General features: G+C 35.3%; 6 protein-coding genes across 7 annotated transcripts; 4 read left to right on the forward strand and 2 right to left on the reverse strand.

Annotated features, from left to right (window-relative positions):
- The first annotated feature begins 6152 nt into the window (after window positions 1-6152).
- LOC116182507 lies at window positions 6153-7612 on the forward strand. The gene is made up of 6 exons (XM_031503040.1): window positions 6153-6287; window positions 6339-6480; window positions 6538-6697; window positions 6746-6918; window positions 6966-7235; window positions 7515-7612. The coding sequence occupies exons 1-6, from the start codon at window positions 6240-6242 to the stop codon at window positions 7610-7612; spliced, it is 891 nt and encodes a 296-aa protein (XP_031358900.1). The 5' UTR covers window positions 6153-6239.
- Window positions 7613-9185: 1573 nt separating this feature from the next.
- On the reverse strand, window positions 9186-11941 carry LOC116182509 (putative nuclease HARBI1). Its single transcript, XM_031503042.1, has 2 exons — window positions 11441-11941; window positions 9186-11380 (listed from the first exon to the last, which is right to left on the reverse strand). The coding sequence occupies exons 1-2, from the start codon at window positions 11650-11652 to the stop codon at window positions 10507-10509; spliced, it is 1086 nt and encodes a 361-aa protein (XP_031358902.1). The 5' UTR covers window positions 11653-11941; the 3' UTR covers window positions 9186-10506.
- Window positions 9383-10540, forward strand: LOC116182510 (myb/SANT-like DNA-binding domain-containing protein 3). Its single transcript, XM_031503043.1, has 5 exons — window positions 9383-9802; window positions 9858-9902; window positions 9954-10034; window positions 10091-10168; window positions 10222-10540. Exons 1-5 carry the CDS (start codon window positions 9412-9414, stop codon window positions 10479-10481), a joined length of 855 nt encoding a protein of 284 aa, XP_031358903.1. The 5' UTR covers window positions 9383-9411; the 3' UTR covers window positions 10482-10540.
- Window positions 11942-12500: 559 nt separating the features above from the next.
- On the forward strand, window positions 12501-14754 carry LOC116182508. The gene is made up of 2 exons (XM_031503041.1): window positions 12501-12648; window positions 12730-14754. Exon 2 carries the CDS (start codon window positions 12742-12744, stop codon window positions 14629-14631), a length of 1890 nt encoding a protein of 629 aa, XP_031358901.1. The 5' UTR covers window positions 12501-12648; window positions 12730-12741; the 3' UTR covers window positions 14632-14754.
- A 598-nt stretch (window positions 14755-15352) lies between these two features.
- Window positions 15353-18304, forward strand: LOC116182513. The gene is made up of 3 exons (XM_031503046.1): window positions 15353-15496; window positions 15556-15614; window positions 15665-18304. Exons 2-3 carry the CDS (start codon window positions 15607-15609, stop codon window positions 17190-17192), a joined length of 1536 nt encoding a protein of 511 aa, XP_031358906.1. The 5' UTR covers window positions 15353-15496; window positions 15556-15606; the 3' UTR covers window positions 17193-18304.
- On the reverse strand, window positions 16946-19171 carry LOC116182512. Of its 2 annotated transcripts, XM_031503045.1 has the most exons (4): window positions 18842-19171; window positions 18702-18790; window positions 18617-18665; window positions 16946-18507 (listed from the first exon to the last, which is right to left on the reverse strand). In XM_031503045.1, exons 1-4 carry the CDS (start codon window positions 19137-19139, stop codon window positions 17306-17308), a joined length of 1638 nt encoding a protein of 545 aa, XP_031358905.1. In that variant the 5' UTR covers window positions 19140-19171; the 3' UTR covers window positions 16946-17305. The 2 variants fall into 2 exon arrangements, with proteins under 2 accessions (XP_031358905.1, XP_031358904.1); XM_031503044.1 differs by having other exon boundaries at window positions 18617-18790.
- Window positions 19172-19238: the final 67 nt, after the last annotated feature.

The raw sequence follows: 19238 nt of genomic DNA on the forward strand, positions 1-19238 counted from the left end.
ACATTTCATTTAAATTTTTCCATAAATAAAAAAGTTGGCACTGCGCATGCGCAAAACCAAATTTTGAAATTGGCGTTTGATTTTCCTTTATTCGAAGTGCTTATGTATCAAATTTCGTTTAATTCTTCCATAAATAAAAAAGTTGGCACTGCGCATGCGCAAAACCAAATTTTGAAATTGGCGTTTGATTTTCCTTTATTCCAAGGGCCTATGTATCAAATTTCATTCAAATACTTTTATAAGTAAAAAAGTTTGCAATTCGGCTTATAAATGGTCGAGATGCGAAAAGGGCACTGTGAATTTTGAATCGATTCGATTCGACTTTTCGCATTGCGTATTATATGGCTAAATCTATGCCCATATTGAATTTCATGCAATTCAGTTCATAACTAACGGAGATGTAAAAGCGATCGAACATTTCTAAACAAAGTTATCGTTCACACGGACAAATAGATGGACAGACAGACAAAGGAACAGACGGAGAGACCAACCGGCAGGCGACAGATAGCAATGCAAAATTATAAACGATCTCTAGGATCGTTAATAAACGGCAAACGTGTAAAATTATGGAACATGTAAAAAACGGTTTTTTGTTTTTTTTACAATAACTTTTTTTGTAAGCGGTACAGAAAAAATTCCTTCCTTGGTACAAAACTCGACACCATAACGAACCAAATAGCGAAAAAAGTAGAACAATAGCTCTTAGCGTCGCAAAGTTAGCGGACGGACGGACGGACGGACGGACAAAGTGGCCACAATAGCGCATTTTTTTTTATTTTTGTGGAAATGCGCTAAAAACGCATTGCTTTGATGAAACAAAGCTATTATGCATTGGCGCATTTCAAGAGTAAAAACGCTAAAATCGTAACCGTCAATCATATTGAATGAAACCTTCTGTTACCTAAGTATATCGCGACAAATTACGTCAGGGCTACGACACATTTACCTATTATATACATATTCTTGTTTAATTATTGTCCTGTACCTAATCATTGATTTTTGAGGTTCCGCAAAACGTAAATATTATCCATTTAATGAATGTGGGTTTTTATTCAATGTTCATAAAATCATAACAATTATAAGTAGTTACAAAATTAAGTAGGATCGTTGAGTGAAAATTACTCAATGGTAGGATATTAACATTAACTAAATTTAGATGAACGTTGTATCAACGGCTATCAAGTTACCTAAGTGTATAATTTTATCAATGCGCTATCACCGCAGTCAAAGCATTCTCTCTCGTGGCTCGTCTCATATTTCCAGTCAGTAGCCAGTTATATTATAGAGGTAATTATAAACATGTTGAAGAGGTTCCTGTAACTACATGTTCGTAGTTTTACTACTCTCCGTACGATACCACTACTTTATAGATAAAAAAAGTTGGCACCTTTTCTTGTATGCCGTTGTTCTTCTATGTGGTTTTTATTCAATGATGATACATAACCTCAAATAAACTTAAAAATAAAAACAATTCCATTGAAAATGTGTTCTACGGAGTCGGAGAGCGATGATTTATATACAGTGTGAGCAACAAAGATTGAAGCGTGCCGCTTCAGCTAAATTGGCAATGTGCCGCTCATAGCATATGCTGATTTGATACAAGATACGAAATACGAATAGACGCACGTCACTGTGACAGCGCAGAACGTCATTTTCGTATACAACTCCATACAAAGAAGGTAGTTTTGATATTAATAGGAACAAGCGGTGATGACGCACGCTTCAATCATTGTTGCTCACACTGTACAATTACGCTGTTAGACCCCACTGCAAACTTTGAGCATACATTTAGGTACTTTAAATTATGTAGATTTTCAAAAAGCAAAGACAGGTAAACTGCCGTCCTAAGAAAGAAGGCAGTAACTCCACAAATGTTAGTTACGAGATAATGCAGATTTTAGTAAATAGACCTGGGCCACCATGAAAATATTTGTGAATTCTCAAACTGTTGAACTGTTTTGTGGTTCATCTCCTTAATATTGAATAAGTTTATATTTTGATATCATATTTCCATAAATTATAAATAAAATGGCGGTTACTGCTTTCAAGCTAGGTATGTTATTAGAAACGATGGGAATGATGTACACAAAAAATCAGTAAATCCTATTAGTTGATGCGGTTACTGCTTTTTAGTGTAGTATTTTCCCCAACGGAGTGCATTAATAACAACAAAACGCATTTCGCTTTATTAACTTTATTAAAGAATTTTCTTATCAGTAAGTGTTACAAAATAGTCAAAATTAAAAATTCAATCAAAATTTCATTAATGTAAAAACCAGGGTAAAAACAAACAAAAAAAACCCTTTAAATATCATCTAACTTTCAATCTTAAGTCGGCAGCTGTATCATTGAAGGGAAGATTCTGCCAAAATTGTTTGCGATTTTCAGGTATCAATGTTAACAAATTTTGCAAAATCGCTTGCTTTCTTTCTTCTTTAATCCCTCTTGCTTTGGAAATCACTGTTGGTGGTTTGAAGCCACCTTTGGCTACTTTAAATTTCAAAAAATGTAATTCTTTGGTTTCATTTGAACCGAAACTTGTTTTATAAAATATAATTAAAGAGACCTCGTCGAGCAACAACTTCAACCATATCTTTTAACTAGGGCCGATGTGTTGTATGATTTATTTTGTAAATTGACGAGTTATCAGGCCAAAGAAAGAAATCTTCCAGCTTCATTTCTTTGGTATCCACTTTTCCAGAATTAGCTGATTGAACGCAAGATACAAAATCAGAAAAGTCATACACTTTTTTCATCCGCTGCAAAGACTGTTCCACCTGGTGGTGGAAACTGGAGGTATGCCCTAGTTCAAAATATCTAAGGGTTATTGTTTATGCTGAAATTTCATTAGAATTGATAATGTAGACTAAGTAAGAGAACAGTTACCAGTTCTTGTTTTGGCCTGCACAGTTATCAAGCCCAATTATTATATTTTCTACATCACGCATGTGCAACATAAATGCATGAATTGTGCTTATCAAATCTTCCTTTTTACGTCCTGCTATGCACTCATGCCAGAGGCACGCAAAGGGCTTGATTTTCTGTTTTTTTTCCAACTGCGACAAAGGTTTCGTTGAAAACGTTTATTCTTTGTCAAAACACAACTCTTTTAAACATATCAATTCTGTCAGCTTTTTGGAGGAACTGTAATTATGATACACCAATACCACCACAGCTTATATAAAGAAATGAAAAAGAAGACAAGCTTCAACTTAAACGCGCAAATGACATTTCTGGTGGGGCATCTCGCGATAAGGTCATGCAGTTGCTAGATTAAAAAACAGTATCTCCATTTTGTGTGGGAGATACTACCTTTAAGTCTTGTATATGGTTCTTACTATCTTTTTGCTTAGGAATATTCAAAAACAAGTGGAGATACTGCAATGTCGATCATTTACCACACCAATGCATGAGCACTTACGGCTTTCTAACTTTGCAAGGACCGGTAAAATAGTGTAAGGAACCTATAGCAAGTAGAAAACCAACAATGGTAAAAATTGGAGATACTGCCTTCTTGCTTAGGACGGCAGTAAAGTACACAAAATTACTTCACAATTTACATTTTTTTATTAAATGATTGTAGATACATCATTTGCACGTGCACTACTTTGTAGTGTCACTAGTGTGAGTGGTATGATAGATGGGAATAATGATAATCCTGAAGGAAATGATGAGGAATTAATGCCAAATGATAAGGTATGGATACTTCACAATATTTAACTTACCTTGCTAATAGCAAACCTTACAGAATAATTAAACACACAATTTAGGGGAATCTTCTGGAACTCTAACTGAAAGCAAACATGTTTGGCAATATAATGAAACGAAAGCTCTAATTGACTCTATCGCATCACATTTGGATAACCTTGATCATCCAAGGAAAAGGAAAAATGTATTCAATGATGTGGCAAATGATCTACTAAGCTTAGGCTTTGTTGTAACATCAGACCAAGCACAGCTTAAATGGAAAAGCTTAGTGCGGAGCTATAAAACTGCAAAAGACACTAAAATTAGAAGTGGACGAGGTCCTAGTAGGTTTATGTTTTTCGATTAATTAGATAACATACTGGGAGATAAACCTGCTAACTCATGTAATCATGCCCTTGCATCTACCTCTTTCCAAAACCAAGACAACGTACAACATCCCCAAACCATTAACTCTCAAAGTCCAGACATTCAAATAGTAGATGTGGAAAACGAAAACCCCAATGCACCTGTCCCGGAAAATGATGAAGCAGCAGCACCACCACAAAAAAAACAAGGAAACAAACAATATCTCAATCATTTATTAACATGAAAAAAGAAGAATATAAGAAACGACAAATCCGCCATGATGAGAAAATGGCTCTTGAAAATAAGAAGTTAAAACTACTAGAAAAATATTTAAAGTTGGAAGAAACTGAATAATCGATTACTTATTATTATAAACTATTTTACATTACATTATAGTTATTTATGTATTAAGGGCATAATAGTGATGTTTATATTCTCGAGGACGACGAATTAAAAAGCTCGAGGGCCTATAGCCCGAGAGCTTTTTAGTCGCCCGAGAGTATAAACATCAGTTTATGCCCGTGGTACATACACAATTTTATGTTTTACAAATAGTTTTCTTCGTCAAAATTCGTTTACAAAATAATTCATTATGTTTGATCGAGTATGCGTGGTTCGAATTTGTTAATGTGATTGAAACCATCCAAACGTCAAACGTAATTTTAAATAATTCAATTCATCGTGAATGAGCAAGAAGTTCCAGAAACTATACGAAATAAGGCCAATCTTGTGATTTAGTAGGTATTGACAACTAATAGGTAATTGAAGTTTCTAATTTTCAATGACCTGCAAATATTGTTCGTTTTGTCATTAAGTATACCTAAATGAGTTACTATGGTGATACTTAATGCCCTAGGGCATAAAGTGGTACTTTATGCCCGCGTATCACAGATATAAAATGTGCTATGATAGGTTAGTAAGACATAAAAATATTTACATTTGATCTCTCAATAAAAGAAATACTTGCTCTCTTCTGTTGTTGACTGGTAAATTATCTTGCCTTTGAGGATCATTAGACACATCTTCAGAAATATTTACTTCCGTTATCTCACAATCGTTGCCTTCCTTAAGACAAAGGTTGTGAAGAACACAACATGCCATGATGCATTTAACAATTAGATGCATATCTAAATTCTCAAAATGTGTCAACCTGCGAAATCTTCCCTTCAACAAGCCAAATGCATTTTCTACACAAATTCTAGTGCTGGAATGTTTATAATTAAATCTTTTCTGCTGTACAGTTAAGTTGCCATTATCTTTAAACGGTGGGACAATCCAATTAAGACATGGATATGCCGAGTCTCCCAACAAAAACATATTATAAAATATGTCTTCATTTTCTGCAGCCTTTGCATATAATGTTGATTTACGCAACAATCTGGCATCATGCAAAGACCCAGGTTCTCCACAATATACATCTATAAACATTTTTCTGTTATTAACTACACCTTGAAGCAAAATACTATGGTAACCTTTTCGGTTAACATACGAATCTTGATTGAGTTTGGGTTTATTTATTCGAATGTGACAGCCGTCAATTGCCCCAATAACATTTTTGATTCCCTACTTTTTCTCAAATTCTTCACCAATATGTTTCGCTTCGTTCTTACAAGGCCATACTATATATTCATGCTTAATGGATGTCAGAAAAGTAATTACACGCACCAAACACCTATGTGCTGAACTTAAAGACACATTGAAACGATCCGCAACCTGTCGAAATGTTTCTGTATTGGCAAGGTACCATAACGATAACAATATTGCTTTCTCATTCGACTGGTGGGTTTATACAGTCATTAACACTAACTCATTAACATTAGCTCATTAACATTAAGAGCGTCATTATAATTAAAGACAAAAGGATGGGATTTATACAGTCACTAATACCAATAGGAATCCAAAGCAAGCGCTTGCGCATTTGTTTGTTTGGTCGTGTGACATAACCGCTGTTTGCTTTGCTGTTCATAACAAACCGTTTTTAACCGTCTCGTGCATTTTATACTCGTTGCTTCCTTTGTGAATTTTTTTCCTATTTCCTAACGTCCCTAGTTTCTATCGTAGTTTAATCCTTCCTAGTTTGTAACATAATATTTTTTAATCCTCCCCAGATCTTAACGTAGTTTTTAGTTCCTAAGTACTAAGTAGTTTTTAACCTCTCCTAGTTCCATAGTTGCTAAATTGTGTACATGTACATACGTTTTTATTCGAAATTTGAGCCAGAGGAAAGTCCCAACGTAAGTAATCTTACCACCCAAGAAACACCCAAAAACATTTAATATCCACAGATGCTTGACGCTGAGGATGAGCGGCTCATCGACGTCGTGAAATTGTTTCGGCACATTTACGACAAGAGCCACCACGACTTTAAAAATAAGCAGGCAAAAAAGAATGCCTGGGAGACCATTGGGCAGATGGTGGAACGAAATGGTAATTGTTTTATTCATAGCGTTGTAAATATGTGCTTACATTATAATTGTATAATAGCGGAGGAATGCCAGCAACGTTTCGCGATGCTGCGTAATAGATTTGTTACTGAAAAGAGGCGGCTGGCAGCATTAAACGCTTCCGGTGCTGGAGGAGGTGTGGAAGTCTCCGACTTATACAAAAAAATGCTGTTTCTATTGGGATTCATCAAGAGCAGACAGTAAGAACGTTGATCTGTTGTATTTAATGTTGTAATATATTTTATTAGTACGACCTCAAATGTCCAACGGTCCTCGTGTGCTGCAAGTGCAGAAGGGCACCCACCAATTGAAATAGAGGGACACCCCTCTCATGACGGTGGCGAAGGGGAGGATGCCGATGTAGGGCATAGCAACGTGTGGGATGTGATGTCCCATATCACAGAAACACAACAGTCGCAAGGTAATTCGGGTGAAGTATAGCTCTTAATATTAATATCATTACTTTAGAAGAGCTGGCTGAAAGTAGGGAAGCGCCATCCACCAGCAGGGAAGCGCCTTCCACCAGCAGGGAAGCGCCTTCCACCAGCAGGCAAGCGCCTTCCACTAGCATACCCCAGCAGACAGCCTTTCTACGGGCTGCAGAGGCAAGGGGGAAGAAAAGAAAAGTGGCCACTTCGTTAGAAGATGTCCTCCAAACGTCGTTGGGAACGTTGGAGGATTACCTAAAAAAGAAAGCCGAAGACAAAGAAAATCTAGAAGAAGTCGACAGTGATATAAGTTTCGGTCGCATGATTGGCCTGCATTTAAGAGACATGCCGCCAGAGGAAAAAAAAAGAAAAAAACAAGATATTTTAAAAATTATGTTTAATATGTAATTTCTTTAATAAAAAAATTCATATAATATAAAACAATTTGGTTAAGTAGGCAACGATCCACGTGCAATTGCATCGTACTGCCACGGAACACTTCCTTCCGGGCTGGTGAAATATGCTGCCAGCATATCACGATTATCTCTTACAATTCTTGTTGATTTATTGGAACCTAATCGTCCCACAGATTGGAGCTGTTCTCCTCCTGACCTCCACGTTCCCTCGTTTACAACTCCGTCTGCGCGAATGTGGTCTCCATATCCGGTGGGGCAGTATCGTCGTTGATCTAGCGGTAAATCTTCCTCTCCCTTTTGTAAAAAGTTGTGCAGCGCCACACACGCCTTTGTAATCGCTATACATGTTTCAACATTTGCAACGATTGGTTTCCGAAACACCCTCCAACGTGCAGCCAAAATCCCAAAGGTGTTTTCAATCGTTCGCCTTGCTCGAGACAGCCGGTAATTAAATATTTCCTTGGCTTGACCTAGTCTTTCCCCTGGATATGGCCTCATAATTTTTTCATGTAGCGGAAACGCTTGATCCGCCACGAAAAAATAGGGTAGTCTTCGGTCGGTATTGGGCAAAGCCGTCTCGTGGGGAAGATCCAAAATTTCCTTTTGCCGGTGCAAAATGGCACTTCCAAATGGCGAGTCCGAAAACACGAGACTGTCATGTTGTGACCCATATGCACCGATGTCGACAAGACTGAATTTATAATATGCATCGCACACTGCCATCAACACAATACTGAAAGTATTCATATGCAAACACCAATGTATCAGTTTCTTTGTTACGTACCTACTACTCTTCTTATAATTAAAATAGTCGCTACCACTGTGCTTCGGGGCTTGTATGTGAACGTGCTTACCATCCAAAGCACCGAGGCAATTTGGCATGTTCCACCTGTTGTAGAACCCCTTTGAAATTTTAATAAACTCGTCATGAGTAGGTGGAGACAAATACAGTGACGAAAGACTATCCCAAATGACAGAGCAAGTTTCTTTGATGATACAGTGTGCAGTTGCCTTGCCAATATAAAAATCTGTCGCCACTTTCTGCATCGAACAGCCTTTTGCCAAGTAACTACAAAATATCATTGAAAGGTTCTGCATTTATATTTATCATTATTACTCACTGCAAAGTTATTGTTAACCGTTCTGCAGGTGAAATAGGGCATTTTGTCACGTCTTTTTGAAGTGCCGGTCCTAAAATCCCCAATAAATGGTCAAACACTGCAGGAGACATCCTCGTGAATTTCACGTATTGCTCGTCATCCTGAAGGGTCTTCATCAACTGCACTCTCCGATGAAAATGCCCATAGCGATGCCGTTGCCGGTTGATAGGCCTCACCTTGTAGCGTCGGTGTCGCCTGTGCTTCAAATGCACAAGTGCAGCGCAACATACCAATAGGTAGAAGGAGAAAACCATGTCTTCTTCATCCATATTACTAAAACAATGAACGCTTAACCAAGTACAACACCGGCAGCACAAAAACATACCAAGTATAATGAAACGAAGAGTAATTACCTAGAACTATTATATACAGGTACACCTAAATTTACACAAGTTTATAAAAACACAAAACACCGGGTGCACAAAAAAGGTCCAAGTACTATAAAACGAAAAGTAAATTAACTAGAACTATTATATACAGGTACACCTAAATTTAAACAAGTTTACAAAATCACAAAACACCGGTCACACAAAAACGTACAAAGGCAAATAAATGAAAGGTAGTAAAGCACAGATTGAAAATCAAACAATAAAATGGAGGTTATGTATTTTTATTATTTACATTCTGTGACGCATTTAAGATCACACGCCTGCGTATTTCGCTTTTTCAGTATCATTAACACTAAGGGCCGGTTGTACAAGTGTGAAGTTCAGGGATGGTTTAACTAAACTACGCCCAAGTTTTGAGCGTAGTTTTCGTTTAACCTCGTTGTACAAACTGCGTTCAAACTTCGTTTACCAAAACCACAATTTTCTGTTGTTGGCAACGTGCAAACATGCGCATAAAGAATTAATTGGATATTTGTTGTGAATAAACTTAACCTTCAATCAATACTAGTTTATTTATAACGATGTGCTCTAACGAAAAAAAAGTGCGTGCAGCCAATTTTACCGCGAAAGAAGAGGCAATATTAACCAGTTTAGTAAAACAATATGAACATGTCTTAGAGTGCAAAAAAACAGATGCGGTTACGAACCAACAAAAGACCGAAGCCTGGTCAAATGTTGCTCGGGAGTTCAATGTAGTAAACGACAGCCACCGTAGTGAAGCTGTGTTAAAAAAGAAGTTCGAAAATCTAAAGAAAAGGGTGAAAAAGAAACTGTCTGAAAATAAAACGTATTCAATGGGAACTGGGGGTGGTCCTTACAAAGACACCCCATTAAATGACACCGAAGAGGGCATTAAAGATATACTTGGCCCAAGAGCAGAGGGATTTCAATCACAATTTGATGGGGATGCTAGTAAGTAAAAAATGTGTACATTATAAACAATTTACATACATTTTACTACTTCCAGTTGAAATTGAAATACCAGAAACAGACGACCTGCAAGTTAGTAATGGTAAATAAGGACTTCCAAGTGTGTGTGTGGTTCAATATTGTTTCGTTACAGAGATGATAGTAGAGTTTGCTAACGATCACGACTACAGTTCGACCGTAAAACCATCTGCAACAGATGATATCGAAAATAATGGTAGTATACGGTACTGGTCATAAAGTATTAAATCTAAGTTCCTTCTGAATTTGTAGGTGATAAAAACTGGAAAAAGTACACACCTAATATGCTTAAAAGAAAAAAATCAGCTGCGCTTTGTGTAAACACCACTGGTAAAATCACTTTCAGAAATGTACTATAAATACTAATTATTTTAAAATTTTAGATACATCCCAGGGTGTTATTAACAAGAAGATTTCGCAGTGGGCAGAGGCTAAAACAAAACTGGAAGAGAGTAGAATGGAAGGTGTTTTGGAAGAACAAAAAGTAAAATTAAAACATACGGAAGAGGAACATAAGTTAAATTTAGAAATAAAAAAGACAAAATCTGAGTTCGAACTAGAATGTATGAAAGAAGAACACAAATTAAAAATGGAAATTTTGAAGTTACAAAAAGATATGTTATTAAAAAATGTTAAACAATAAGTTTGTTCGTAATATACACTGTACACTATGCTAAGCGATTAAAGTATTCGTGAATAAGGTGATGACGTACAGCATTATTTAGTCCATTGTTGTAATATGGAACATTTTCCACTTCGAAATTTATTTCAGCAGCTGCAATAGCTTCTTGTTCTTCCTCATTTATGTCTGGCAGTGCATCATTAAAGTTCCTAGCTATATTATGTAATACTGCAGTTGCAATTACTATAGCCTCGACCTTTTCTGCGCGTTGTCGAATCCCAAATGACAATATGGGAAATCGGCGTTTCATCACACCAAAGCACCGTTCTATTGGGTTACGTGTGCGTATTTGGGATTCATTGAATAAATTTTCAGTACGAGTGATCGGATTTCTTAGAGGAGTAATTAAATACGGCTTAATAGCATATCCTGCATCTCCAACTAATAAGTACCCTCTAAAGTCTCCATTCTCAAATTGATTTCTTATTTGAGAATGTAAAAATATTGTGCTATCATGAGATGACCCAGGCCATCTGCATACAATATTTTGAATCCTCAGGCTTGCATCACAAACAGCTTGCACATTATAAGAAAAAAAATTTTTCCGATTTCGAAAAATCTCAGCATTGTTACCGGGGGATATAATCTTCACATGGGTACAGTCAATAGCACCAATGCATTTGGGGAAACGACTAATCATGTAAAAGCCTCTACTTCTTTCTCTCATTTCTTCCTCTGTGGTAGGCATTTTGATAAAAATGCGGTGTTGACTGGCAATGGCTCGACAGACTTTTGTAGTAAGTCTGCTTGCAGTAGATTTATCGATGCCAATAAAGTCGCCTGCAACTGACAAAAAGCAGCCAGTTGCTAAATACCTTAGTGCCAATAATACCATACACTCGGCACTTACTGCAAAGTTTCTGTAACGAAATTATACGATGTGGTTGGGTGGTAGCTACACTATAGGGTCGTTTTTATACCTGTTTGTGGGATGTGATATTTCTTCTTGTATTAAATCAATTACAAAACGAACTGAATCTTTGGATAACCTAAATCTATTTAAAAATTCCTTATCATTCCACTTTGTAAAGTGGTTATCTCGGTGCCTATATATCTTTGCTGCTCTTCTGCGTCCAATTATATTAATTACTTCTAGGAAATCTTCATCATCTGTTAGTGCATGCAACTCCATTACAATTTGGAGGGTAACAGCATTGATTATGTTAATCAATGGTAACAGGTATTACATAAAATTATAACCTAACAAAACTAACAAATCGGTGACTATGCGCAAAGAACCAAAACTAAGCTTAAACCAACAAAATCGGCTGCTTAAATAAAACAAAACTTAAGTTGCGTTTAGTTGTTGAGTGAAGTATGTACAACACTCTAAAAAATTGAACTGTGTTTAAACTCAGCTTAATTCTTAAACTCTGCTTAAGCTATACTTGTACAACCGGCCCTAAGAAGTTAAAAGCTTTAGCTTAAGTGAACTAATGTCTTAATTAATGCCGTATAAACGGTTGCATTAATTATTCAACTTTCAACTTGTTAATGTTAGTGAGCTAATGTTAATGAGTTAGTGTTAATGACTGTATAAACCCACCATTGTCACGGCCACCAATGCTTGCAGCTTTATATGCACTTTGTGCAAAGTATCCTATAGAAAAGTGAAGTTAGAAGGTATTTATTAGATGATGGTACAAACATTTACCTATAATAAAATCCACCACTCTCCGGCACATTCTAAAATGTTCTTGAAACACTGCATCACTGTTAGGGTTGCCAGACGTACCCCTTTATGGGGTACAATACCCCATTTTTAAACGCGTTTGTCAAATGTGCCACTTTTCAAAAATTCCAAAAGGGGTACGCAAAATACCCCATTTACTTGCGCCAAATAAAAAATGCAGTATGAATGTATGATTCGTCAAAACCAGTTAACCAGTTGAGTTGTGCTTATGTATGGAATGTGGTGGGAGCGTCGCGGGGAGGTATTGCGTTCCGCATTCCGCCGCCGCTACACCCGTTAGTCGCCAACAACAGCACGTGAATCGGTGAGTCGCGGAGAGCGTAAACAATAAAATTAAATTATTTTGTGCTTGTGCATTGTCTTCGTGCCTTCGTGGTGAAAGAAGGAATTGCAGTTTACCTAGTAGAAGGGCTCATACCTACTCATACGTTATTTGTAAGTATAGTTATAATTAAATACCATGAACATGTGATTTTGGATTAAGTACATTTTAATTAATAGTAACATTTTTTACAGAATGTCAATGAAATGTCATCATCCGAGTATGATTATGATACGGAAAGTGAGAAAAGGGAGGAGTGCAAGCAAAAATCCAAAAAACGACGAAATTATTTTAATAATGACTGGCAGCAAACTTACAGTTGGCTTCTTAAACGCAAAGAAGAAGGCACTGCAAAATGTATTGCTTGTAATTCTGAGTTTTCCATTGCCAATGGAGGAGTTTATGATGTAAAGAAACATATGAAAACCGGAAAACATATAAAACAAGTGGAAAATTCAGCAAGAACCCCAAATATATTATCATTTTTCAATTCTACATCTACAGCGGCATCTACAAAGAATAATTACAGGACAGCAGCAGCAGAAGCTTGTTTTGCGTATCATACTGTACAACATGCACATAGTTATAATTCTGCTAACTGTAGCAATTCACTTTTTTCAGTAATTTTTCCTGATTCCAAAATAGCCCAGACATTTTCTTGTGGAAGAACAAAATTGACTAAAGTTGTTACCAATGTTTTGGCAAAGGAATCTCGTAAACTTATCATTCAAGATCTCTCGGGAAATCATCCATTCAGTTTGGCCACAGATGCATCGAATAAAGGTAATATAAAAATGTTCCCTCTTGTTGTGAGATATTTCAAAAAAGATGTTGGTGTTCAAACCAAACTTTTGAATTTTTTTGATTCTTCTTCTGAAACATCTAAAATTATAGCAAACTGCCTTATTGAAAAATTAAAGGAGGCTAATTTAAATCCCCAAAATGTAATAAGTTATTGTGCAGATAATGCCAGTGTAAATTTTGGGAAAAATCAAAGCGTCTTTGTTGAATTGCAAAAATTTAATTCTGAATTAATTGATGTGGGTTGTCTTTGCCACGTGCTGAATAATTCCATAAAAAATGCTTCAAATTGTTTGAAATTTGATTTGGAATGCATTATTATGAAAACATATAATACATTTTGCTCTCATTCTAAAAGGAAACAAGAACTATTGGAATTTTATGATTTTTGTGATGTGGAATACAGTGAATTATTGAGGCATGTCCCTACTAGGTGGCTTTCTCTAGTACCAGCTATAGATAGGCTTTATAAAAACTTTGAGCCAATAAAAAGTTATTTTCTATCAATGTCTTCTTGTCCAGCATTACTTCATGATTTTTTCACAAATGATCTAGCTGAAGCATACCTAGGTTTAGTTTCAAATATTGGCACATTAATTCAAAATGTAATTTTAAAATTAGAGGGCGAAGGACCTATTATAATAGAGATATATGATCTATTGTCAAATTTGCGCAATTCACTAAAATCAAAGTTGGAGCAAAAATATTATGGAATGATAGCACATCAAGCAATGCAAAAATGTGATGACTTCAATGAGGTCAACTTGTTTAAGAAGAGAGCTGAAGCATTTATTTCAAAAATTGTAGATTACGTAGAGCAAAGATTTGATTTTACCCAGAATCGCTTTGAAATCCTAAAACTATTTAAATTAGAAACTATGCCAACCTTTGAGAAAATTTTAGAATTACTACAAAAATTTCCTATAAAAAATATTAACACTGATATTCTTTTTGAAGAGTACGTCATATTAAAACAAAAATTTCCATCACTTGAAAATCTTTCCTTTGAACAAAAGTGGGTAACATTTTTAAATACCTGTCAAGTACCTAATTTTGAAAAAATTGTTAATTTTGTTTTTGCTCTGGCTCATTCAAATGCAATGAGTGAACGAATGTTCAGTTTGATGTTTCAAGCTTGGCGAAAAGATAGAAACCGGTTATCTTTGAAAACCATTGAAGCCGAAATCATGGTGAAACATAATTATGGGAAAACTTGCAAAGATTTCTATAACTATGTCTTAGAAAATGAAAAATTACTAAAAACCATCACATCCAATGAAAAATACGTAGAATAATATTTTAATATCTAGCTAAGTAGTTCATGTTTTAATATAAGTATATACCTATAATTATTTTTCGCTTTTATCCAATGTATTATACACCTTTTTTAAATAAAATTTGTCTTCTTGTCTTGTAAATGTAAATACGAGTAGTTTTTGTAAGGTATCATATTATGTCACAAAGTCTTCTTTCTTAATTGGTATCCCCAGAAGTTGAATAATAGTATATTCTATAACGAGTATGGAATAGAGTGTATTCCGCGCGAGTGGAAAGTTCGTCACACGAGCCGAAGGCGAGTGTGACGGTTCCACGAGCGTTGAATACCTATTCCTTACAAGTAATAGACATAATTTTTTCTACTACTACGACGAATTTTTGCAAAATATGTAAAACAAGCAGGGTTAACTATAGACAATTCACACATTAGTATGGACGTCTATGTACGGTGGGTTGGTATAACAGATCCCTGTGGCATATTTGATTTGATTTGTCTAAATGGCTGTATAAACAAATTCCTCGACAATTTCTCTTCCCTCAATATTATCCCAGAAAAGGAAAACTAACTTTTCTGTGATATTATTTACAAATGTGCACATTTATTGAATGTGCCCTGTCCTGCGCAGTGTATCGGCGTGGATCATTTAGATTTAGATAAACATAACCATAAGCGATAAACGTATTCGAGATTGCGACCGGAATGTAATACGCCTTATTCGAAAGGTCGGAGCCATCTAACGTTTACTTTAGGAACCATGGGGTATGACCATCAATTTTTGCGGGAAAATAGTTTACGTGTTATCGCAATGAGATGAGATGTTTTGGCAATTTGAAATTATTGACTTTGTATGCCATAAATGCTGTATTGTTTATATGTGGGAGGTTTGTGTGAATTCTACGATTGATTGTATGAATGTTAAACATTCGATTCTTTTTTATAGGATGGGTGTAACGTGTAACAGAAACTAGGTTAGAAACTGATATTTATAAAAATGGCAAGGTAAAGATTGCTAAATGTATAAGGATTACTATATCTGTTGAATGTTTTAGTGTATTAGAGGAACCAAATGCACCATGGACCAAAAATTTGACAAGGCTACATGAAATAAATTTTACTGAAGATGTAATCTTAACTTACAATCAAGATTCAAACTCCAAGAAAAGTGTGAACCTTGGATATAGGATGTTCAAAGCACATAAAACATCAAATGTTTTTATTGCAAATGATGGTAACAAGATATTTGTAAAAGCTAACGTTCAAGCTTCTTTCACGTTAAGCAAAAAATATCTGTGCAAAATACTAATATATGTGCATCTGAAAGTAGAAATTGTCAAAGCGTCATGTGGGTGTCCAGCTGGTCTTAGTGGTGCATGTAAACATATATATACTTTGTTATGGAGCGTTTTTGATATTGCGAAGACACACGCAAGTAACTTAACAGAAGTAGCGTGCACATCATTACCACGGAAGTGGGGTATAGGAGCGAAAAGTAGGACTCCTAGAAGTGCAACCAAATTTGCTGAATTGAATTTTATAAAGCACGATGTGAAAAGAAAGGCAAAGAACACTGAACGTTTGATATTACAGCGGAGAAAAAATTTGGCAGACATTCAACTAACTGTTCGGATTGACAAAAAATATATTGAAATATTAAAAAAAGGACTGGCAGATAATGGCATAGGAGAAATGTTTCAAGATGTTTTGCAGGAAAATCATTTAAAGCAAAATTCCCCTTTACCCTCACTTTTTCCTAAAGAAGCTGAATTATTGCCTAGTGACGATGTTAATCATGAAGCTATACAAGTACCAATATTAGATTTGTGGAAAAATGAAGTAGGTGAAATAATAGGAAGAAATAACTATAACGTGAAGTTGTTAGAATGCTGCCAAATAAACTTAAGTCAAGCCCAGGATCTTTTCAAAAACACAACTACTCAAAGCGTATCAGAAAGGTGGAAAAAAGAACGGAGTAAACGAATTACTGCTTCCAATTTTTATGAAATCATTAGACGGAAAGCAAGTGTTACAAACGCGTTTGTAAATAAAATTTTTAAATGTACAGAAATACGACAAACTGCAGATATGGCACTTGGGTTGGCAAACGAGGAGAGAGCACTAGAGAAATATAAGATATCGAAGAATCTTGTGGGCGAAGAAATTAGTAAAGTGTTTGATGTAGGATTAGTAGTTAATCCTGGGTGCCCATTTTTAGGAGCGACGCCTGACAAATTAGTTCAATTTACATCTGGCAATAATGTCCTTATAGAAATTAAAACTTTAACAAAAGCGATGAAACTTGAACTGTCTGTAACAGAAAGTATTAAACAAAATTATTGCAACTATCTTTATTTTAACGAAAATAATCACATTGCATTAAAACAGAACAGTAAGCAGCATTTTCAAGTTCAGGGTCAAATGGCTTTAAGTGGTATTTTCGAATGCGATTTAGTGGTTGATAGTGGAAGTAGTTTTTTTATTGAAAGAATCAGTTTTGATCCACATTTATGGAAAACATTAATGTTACCAAGTTTAACGAAATTTTATTTTTTACATTTTGATAAATCTTGTAATTTGTAATGTTCACACCTATTTTTATTATATTACTTATGTGTATTATTTTATTTAATTCTAGTTTGTAATGTTAAAGTATTGTGTAGTATCTATGTCTATATATTAAGCCTAACTGTAGATTACTTATTTCTATTTATGTTGCATACTTTTCTATTAAGTAAAGGTTCATTAATAAAGTTCTGCAAATGGCAACAAATTTTCCAAATTTGGTTTAAACTGCAATGTGCACTATTCGGAAACACAAATTTTAAAATTCTGAAGGTTTTAATTTCGCTTATTACTCTTTCTACATGAATTCGTAACGATGCAATTTCTTTTGTTTTCTCTACATCTGCTGGAGAAAATTGTTTCGAATCTGATGCAAGGAAAGGTGGTATATTTAATGCAACTCCACGTGCCTCCAATTCGTCACGAATGACATACCCTTTGTCGGCCATAACTGAATCGCCAGGTTCTAACAATTGTAAAATGCCACAACTGTTGAATATTTCCTTATCACTACTCCTCCCGGGATACAAATCTGAGATAAAGGATACAAAACCATTAGGGGTAATACCTAACAATCCTTTGGCCGTATTATGAGATTTATATTGTGAATAAGTGTAACTTTGAACAATAAAATCTGAGGGCATTTCTATAAATAATTCGGTACTATCGATCACCACCCTTGTGGTTGGATATTTATTTTTAAATGATATAGGCATATACTTACAAACTAAATCTTTACTTGGCCATATATTAATTTGGTTTAATGTCACACTGCACAAATTTATCCAAAAAATCACAATCTTACTTATTGCACTTTGGCTTATACAAAATCGGTAGGCCAGGTCTTGTTCTAATAAGCCTAACCGTAACCTACAGCAAAATACCAGTGCTTGTTCCTTATATGAGAGCGAAGAGGGTCTGCCTGGAATGTTACGTTTTGCTTTTCTGTATGGCAAATACATGAACTTTAACAAAATTTTAAATCTATTTACACTTTTGAAACCAGTATAAAACTTTAACATTTGTTCATTATTAAGTATGTTTGATAAATTAAAACTTATTGCTTGTCTACAGCTCTTCATTTGATGTTCTAATATTTGCAGTTTTAGCCTTACGTTAATATTCTTTTTTCTTTGCGTCTCTAACTCATTTTGGATATTGCTGAGCTCTCTGTTTCTTTCCATACAGGTGCATTTTGCAAGCTGTTCTTTTAAAAGTAATATTTCTTCATTCATGGTTTTAATTAAAGCAGACACTTCTTCTCCACACATATAAGGAAGGCCATAGTTGTGGTCGTTACTTGCCGTCACACTGTCCGTGATAGATGGTAGCACTAAAAATAAACTTTTTAGTTTTTAGTTATCTATTTGGGTCTTAAAATGAAATAAAAGCCACAATGATTATTAATTTCTACAGTAAATAAATAAATGAATGCTACTAACTTGTTTTAAAAGGCATTTGTTTGTAAGTGTATCGTGGTGTTTGTTGAATTTGCAAAGTGGGCCCATGCGGCGACGCTTGTTGAATAGGCAACGTGGGTTCCTGCTGCATATTACCTTCAAATTCGCAGTGTGGAACAATCTCTTCATATTGTACATTTTGGATCGCTTCATATGCTACAACATACTTAAGTTAACCTTTAGCATTTCATAGGTTATTTCACCTACATGATGGTACTAATTGTAATCGTTCATATGTCTTGTGTTTAAAATAAATAGGATATTTGTCCTCATATCTCCTTTTTCCAGATTTATTAAAATGTAAACCGCAGATGCGATGGTATTGTGTGGGTTGCCACAAAGAATATTTACCACGATTTCCAACTCTATTAATTCGATTAATCCAAATCTGTTTTTCACTAGAGTCTTTTGGAAATGTATGGAATGATACATTCCGGTTTGCGATTGTATCAGATTGACAACCTGGTACACAACACCGTTGGCCCTTTTTTTTCACTTTCGACATTATATCAACTAAAGCACATGAAATATTTATTGCAAAGGGTATTATTTCTACGTAAACACAAAATAGAGGTTACGTTATTATGTTTACGTACAACATCGT

The sequence above is a fragment of the Photinus pyralis genome, unplaced genomic scaffold (assembly GCF_008802855.1).
Source record: "Photinus pyralis isolate 1611_PpyrPB1 unplaced genomic scaffold, Ppyr1.3 Ppyr1.4_unclustered_Scaffold5730, whole genome shotgun sequence".
In the NCBI taxonomy this organism is placed as follows: domain Eukaryota; kingdom Metazoa; phylum Arthropoda; class Insecta; order Coleoptera; family Lampyridae; genus Photinus; species Photinus pyralis.

Bases quoted from the DNA above. Each gene is read 5' to 3' on its own strand.
- LOC116182507 (XM_031503040.1), top strand. From the start codon at position 6,240: ATGTACATACGTTTTTATTCGAAATTTGAGCCAGAGGAAAGTCCCAAC. The intron at 6,919-6,965 runs GTAATTCGGGTG...TCATTACTTTAG, and splicing joins AGAAACACAACAGTCGCAAG to AAGAGCTGGCTGAAAGTAGG. The intron at 7,236-7,514 runs GTTTCGGTCGCA...ATCGTCCCACAG, and splicing joins AGAAGTCGACAGTGATATAA to ATTGGAGCTGTTCTCCTCCT.
- LOC116182510 (XM_031503043.1), top strand. From the start codon at position 9,412: ATGTGCTCTAACGAAAAAAAAGTGCGTGCAGCCAATTTTACCGCGAAA. The intron at 9,803-9,857 runs GTAAGTAAAAAA...TACTACTTCCAG, and splicing joins ACAATTTGATGGGGATGCTA to TTGAAATTGAAATACCAGAA. The intron at 10,169-10,221 runs GTAAAATCACTT...TTAAAATTTTAG, and splicing joins GCTTTGTGTAAACACCACTG to ATACATCCCAGGGTGTTATT.
- LOC116182509 (XM_031503042.1), bottom strand. From the start codon at position 11,652: ATGGAGTTGCATGCACTAACAGATGATGAAGATTTCCTAGAAGTAATT. The intron at 11,381-11,440 runs GTATAAAAACGA...ATTTCGTTACAG, and splicing joins ATATCACATCCCACAAACAG to AAACTTTGCAGTAAGTGCCG.
- LOC116182508 (XM_031503041.1), top strand. From the start codon at position 12,742: ATGTCATCATCCGAGTATGATTATGATACGGAAAGTGAGAAAAGGGAG.
- LOC116182512 (XM_031503044.1), bottom strand. From the start codon at position 19,139: ATGTCGAAAGTGAAAAAAAAGGGCCAACGGTGTTGTGTACCAGGTTGT. The intron at 18,791-18,841 runs GTAGGTGAAATA...AGTATGTTGTAG, and splicing joins ATTACAATTAGTACCATCAT to CATATGAAGCGATCCAAAAT. The intron at 18,508-18,616 runs GTTAGTAGCATT...GTTTATTTTTAG, and splicing joins ACAAATGCCTTTTAAAACAA to TGCTACCATCTATCACGGAC.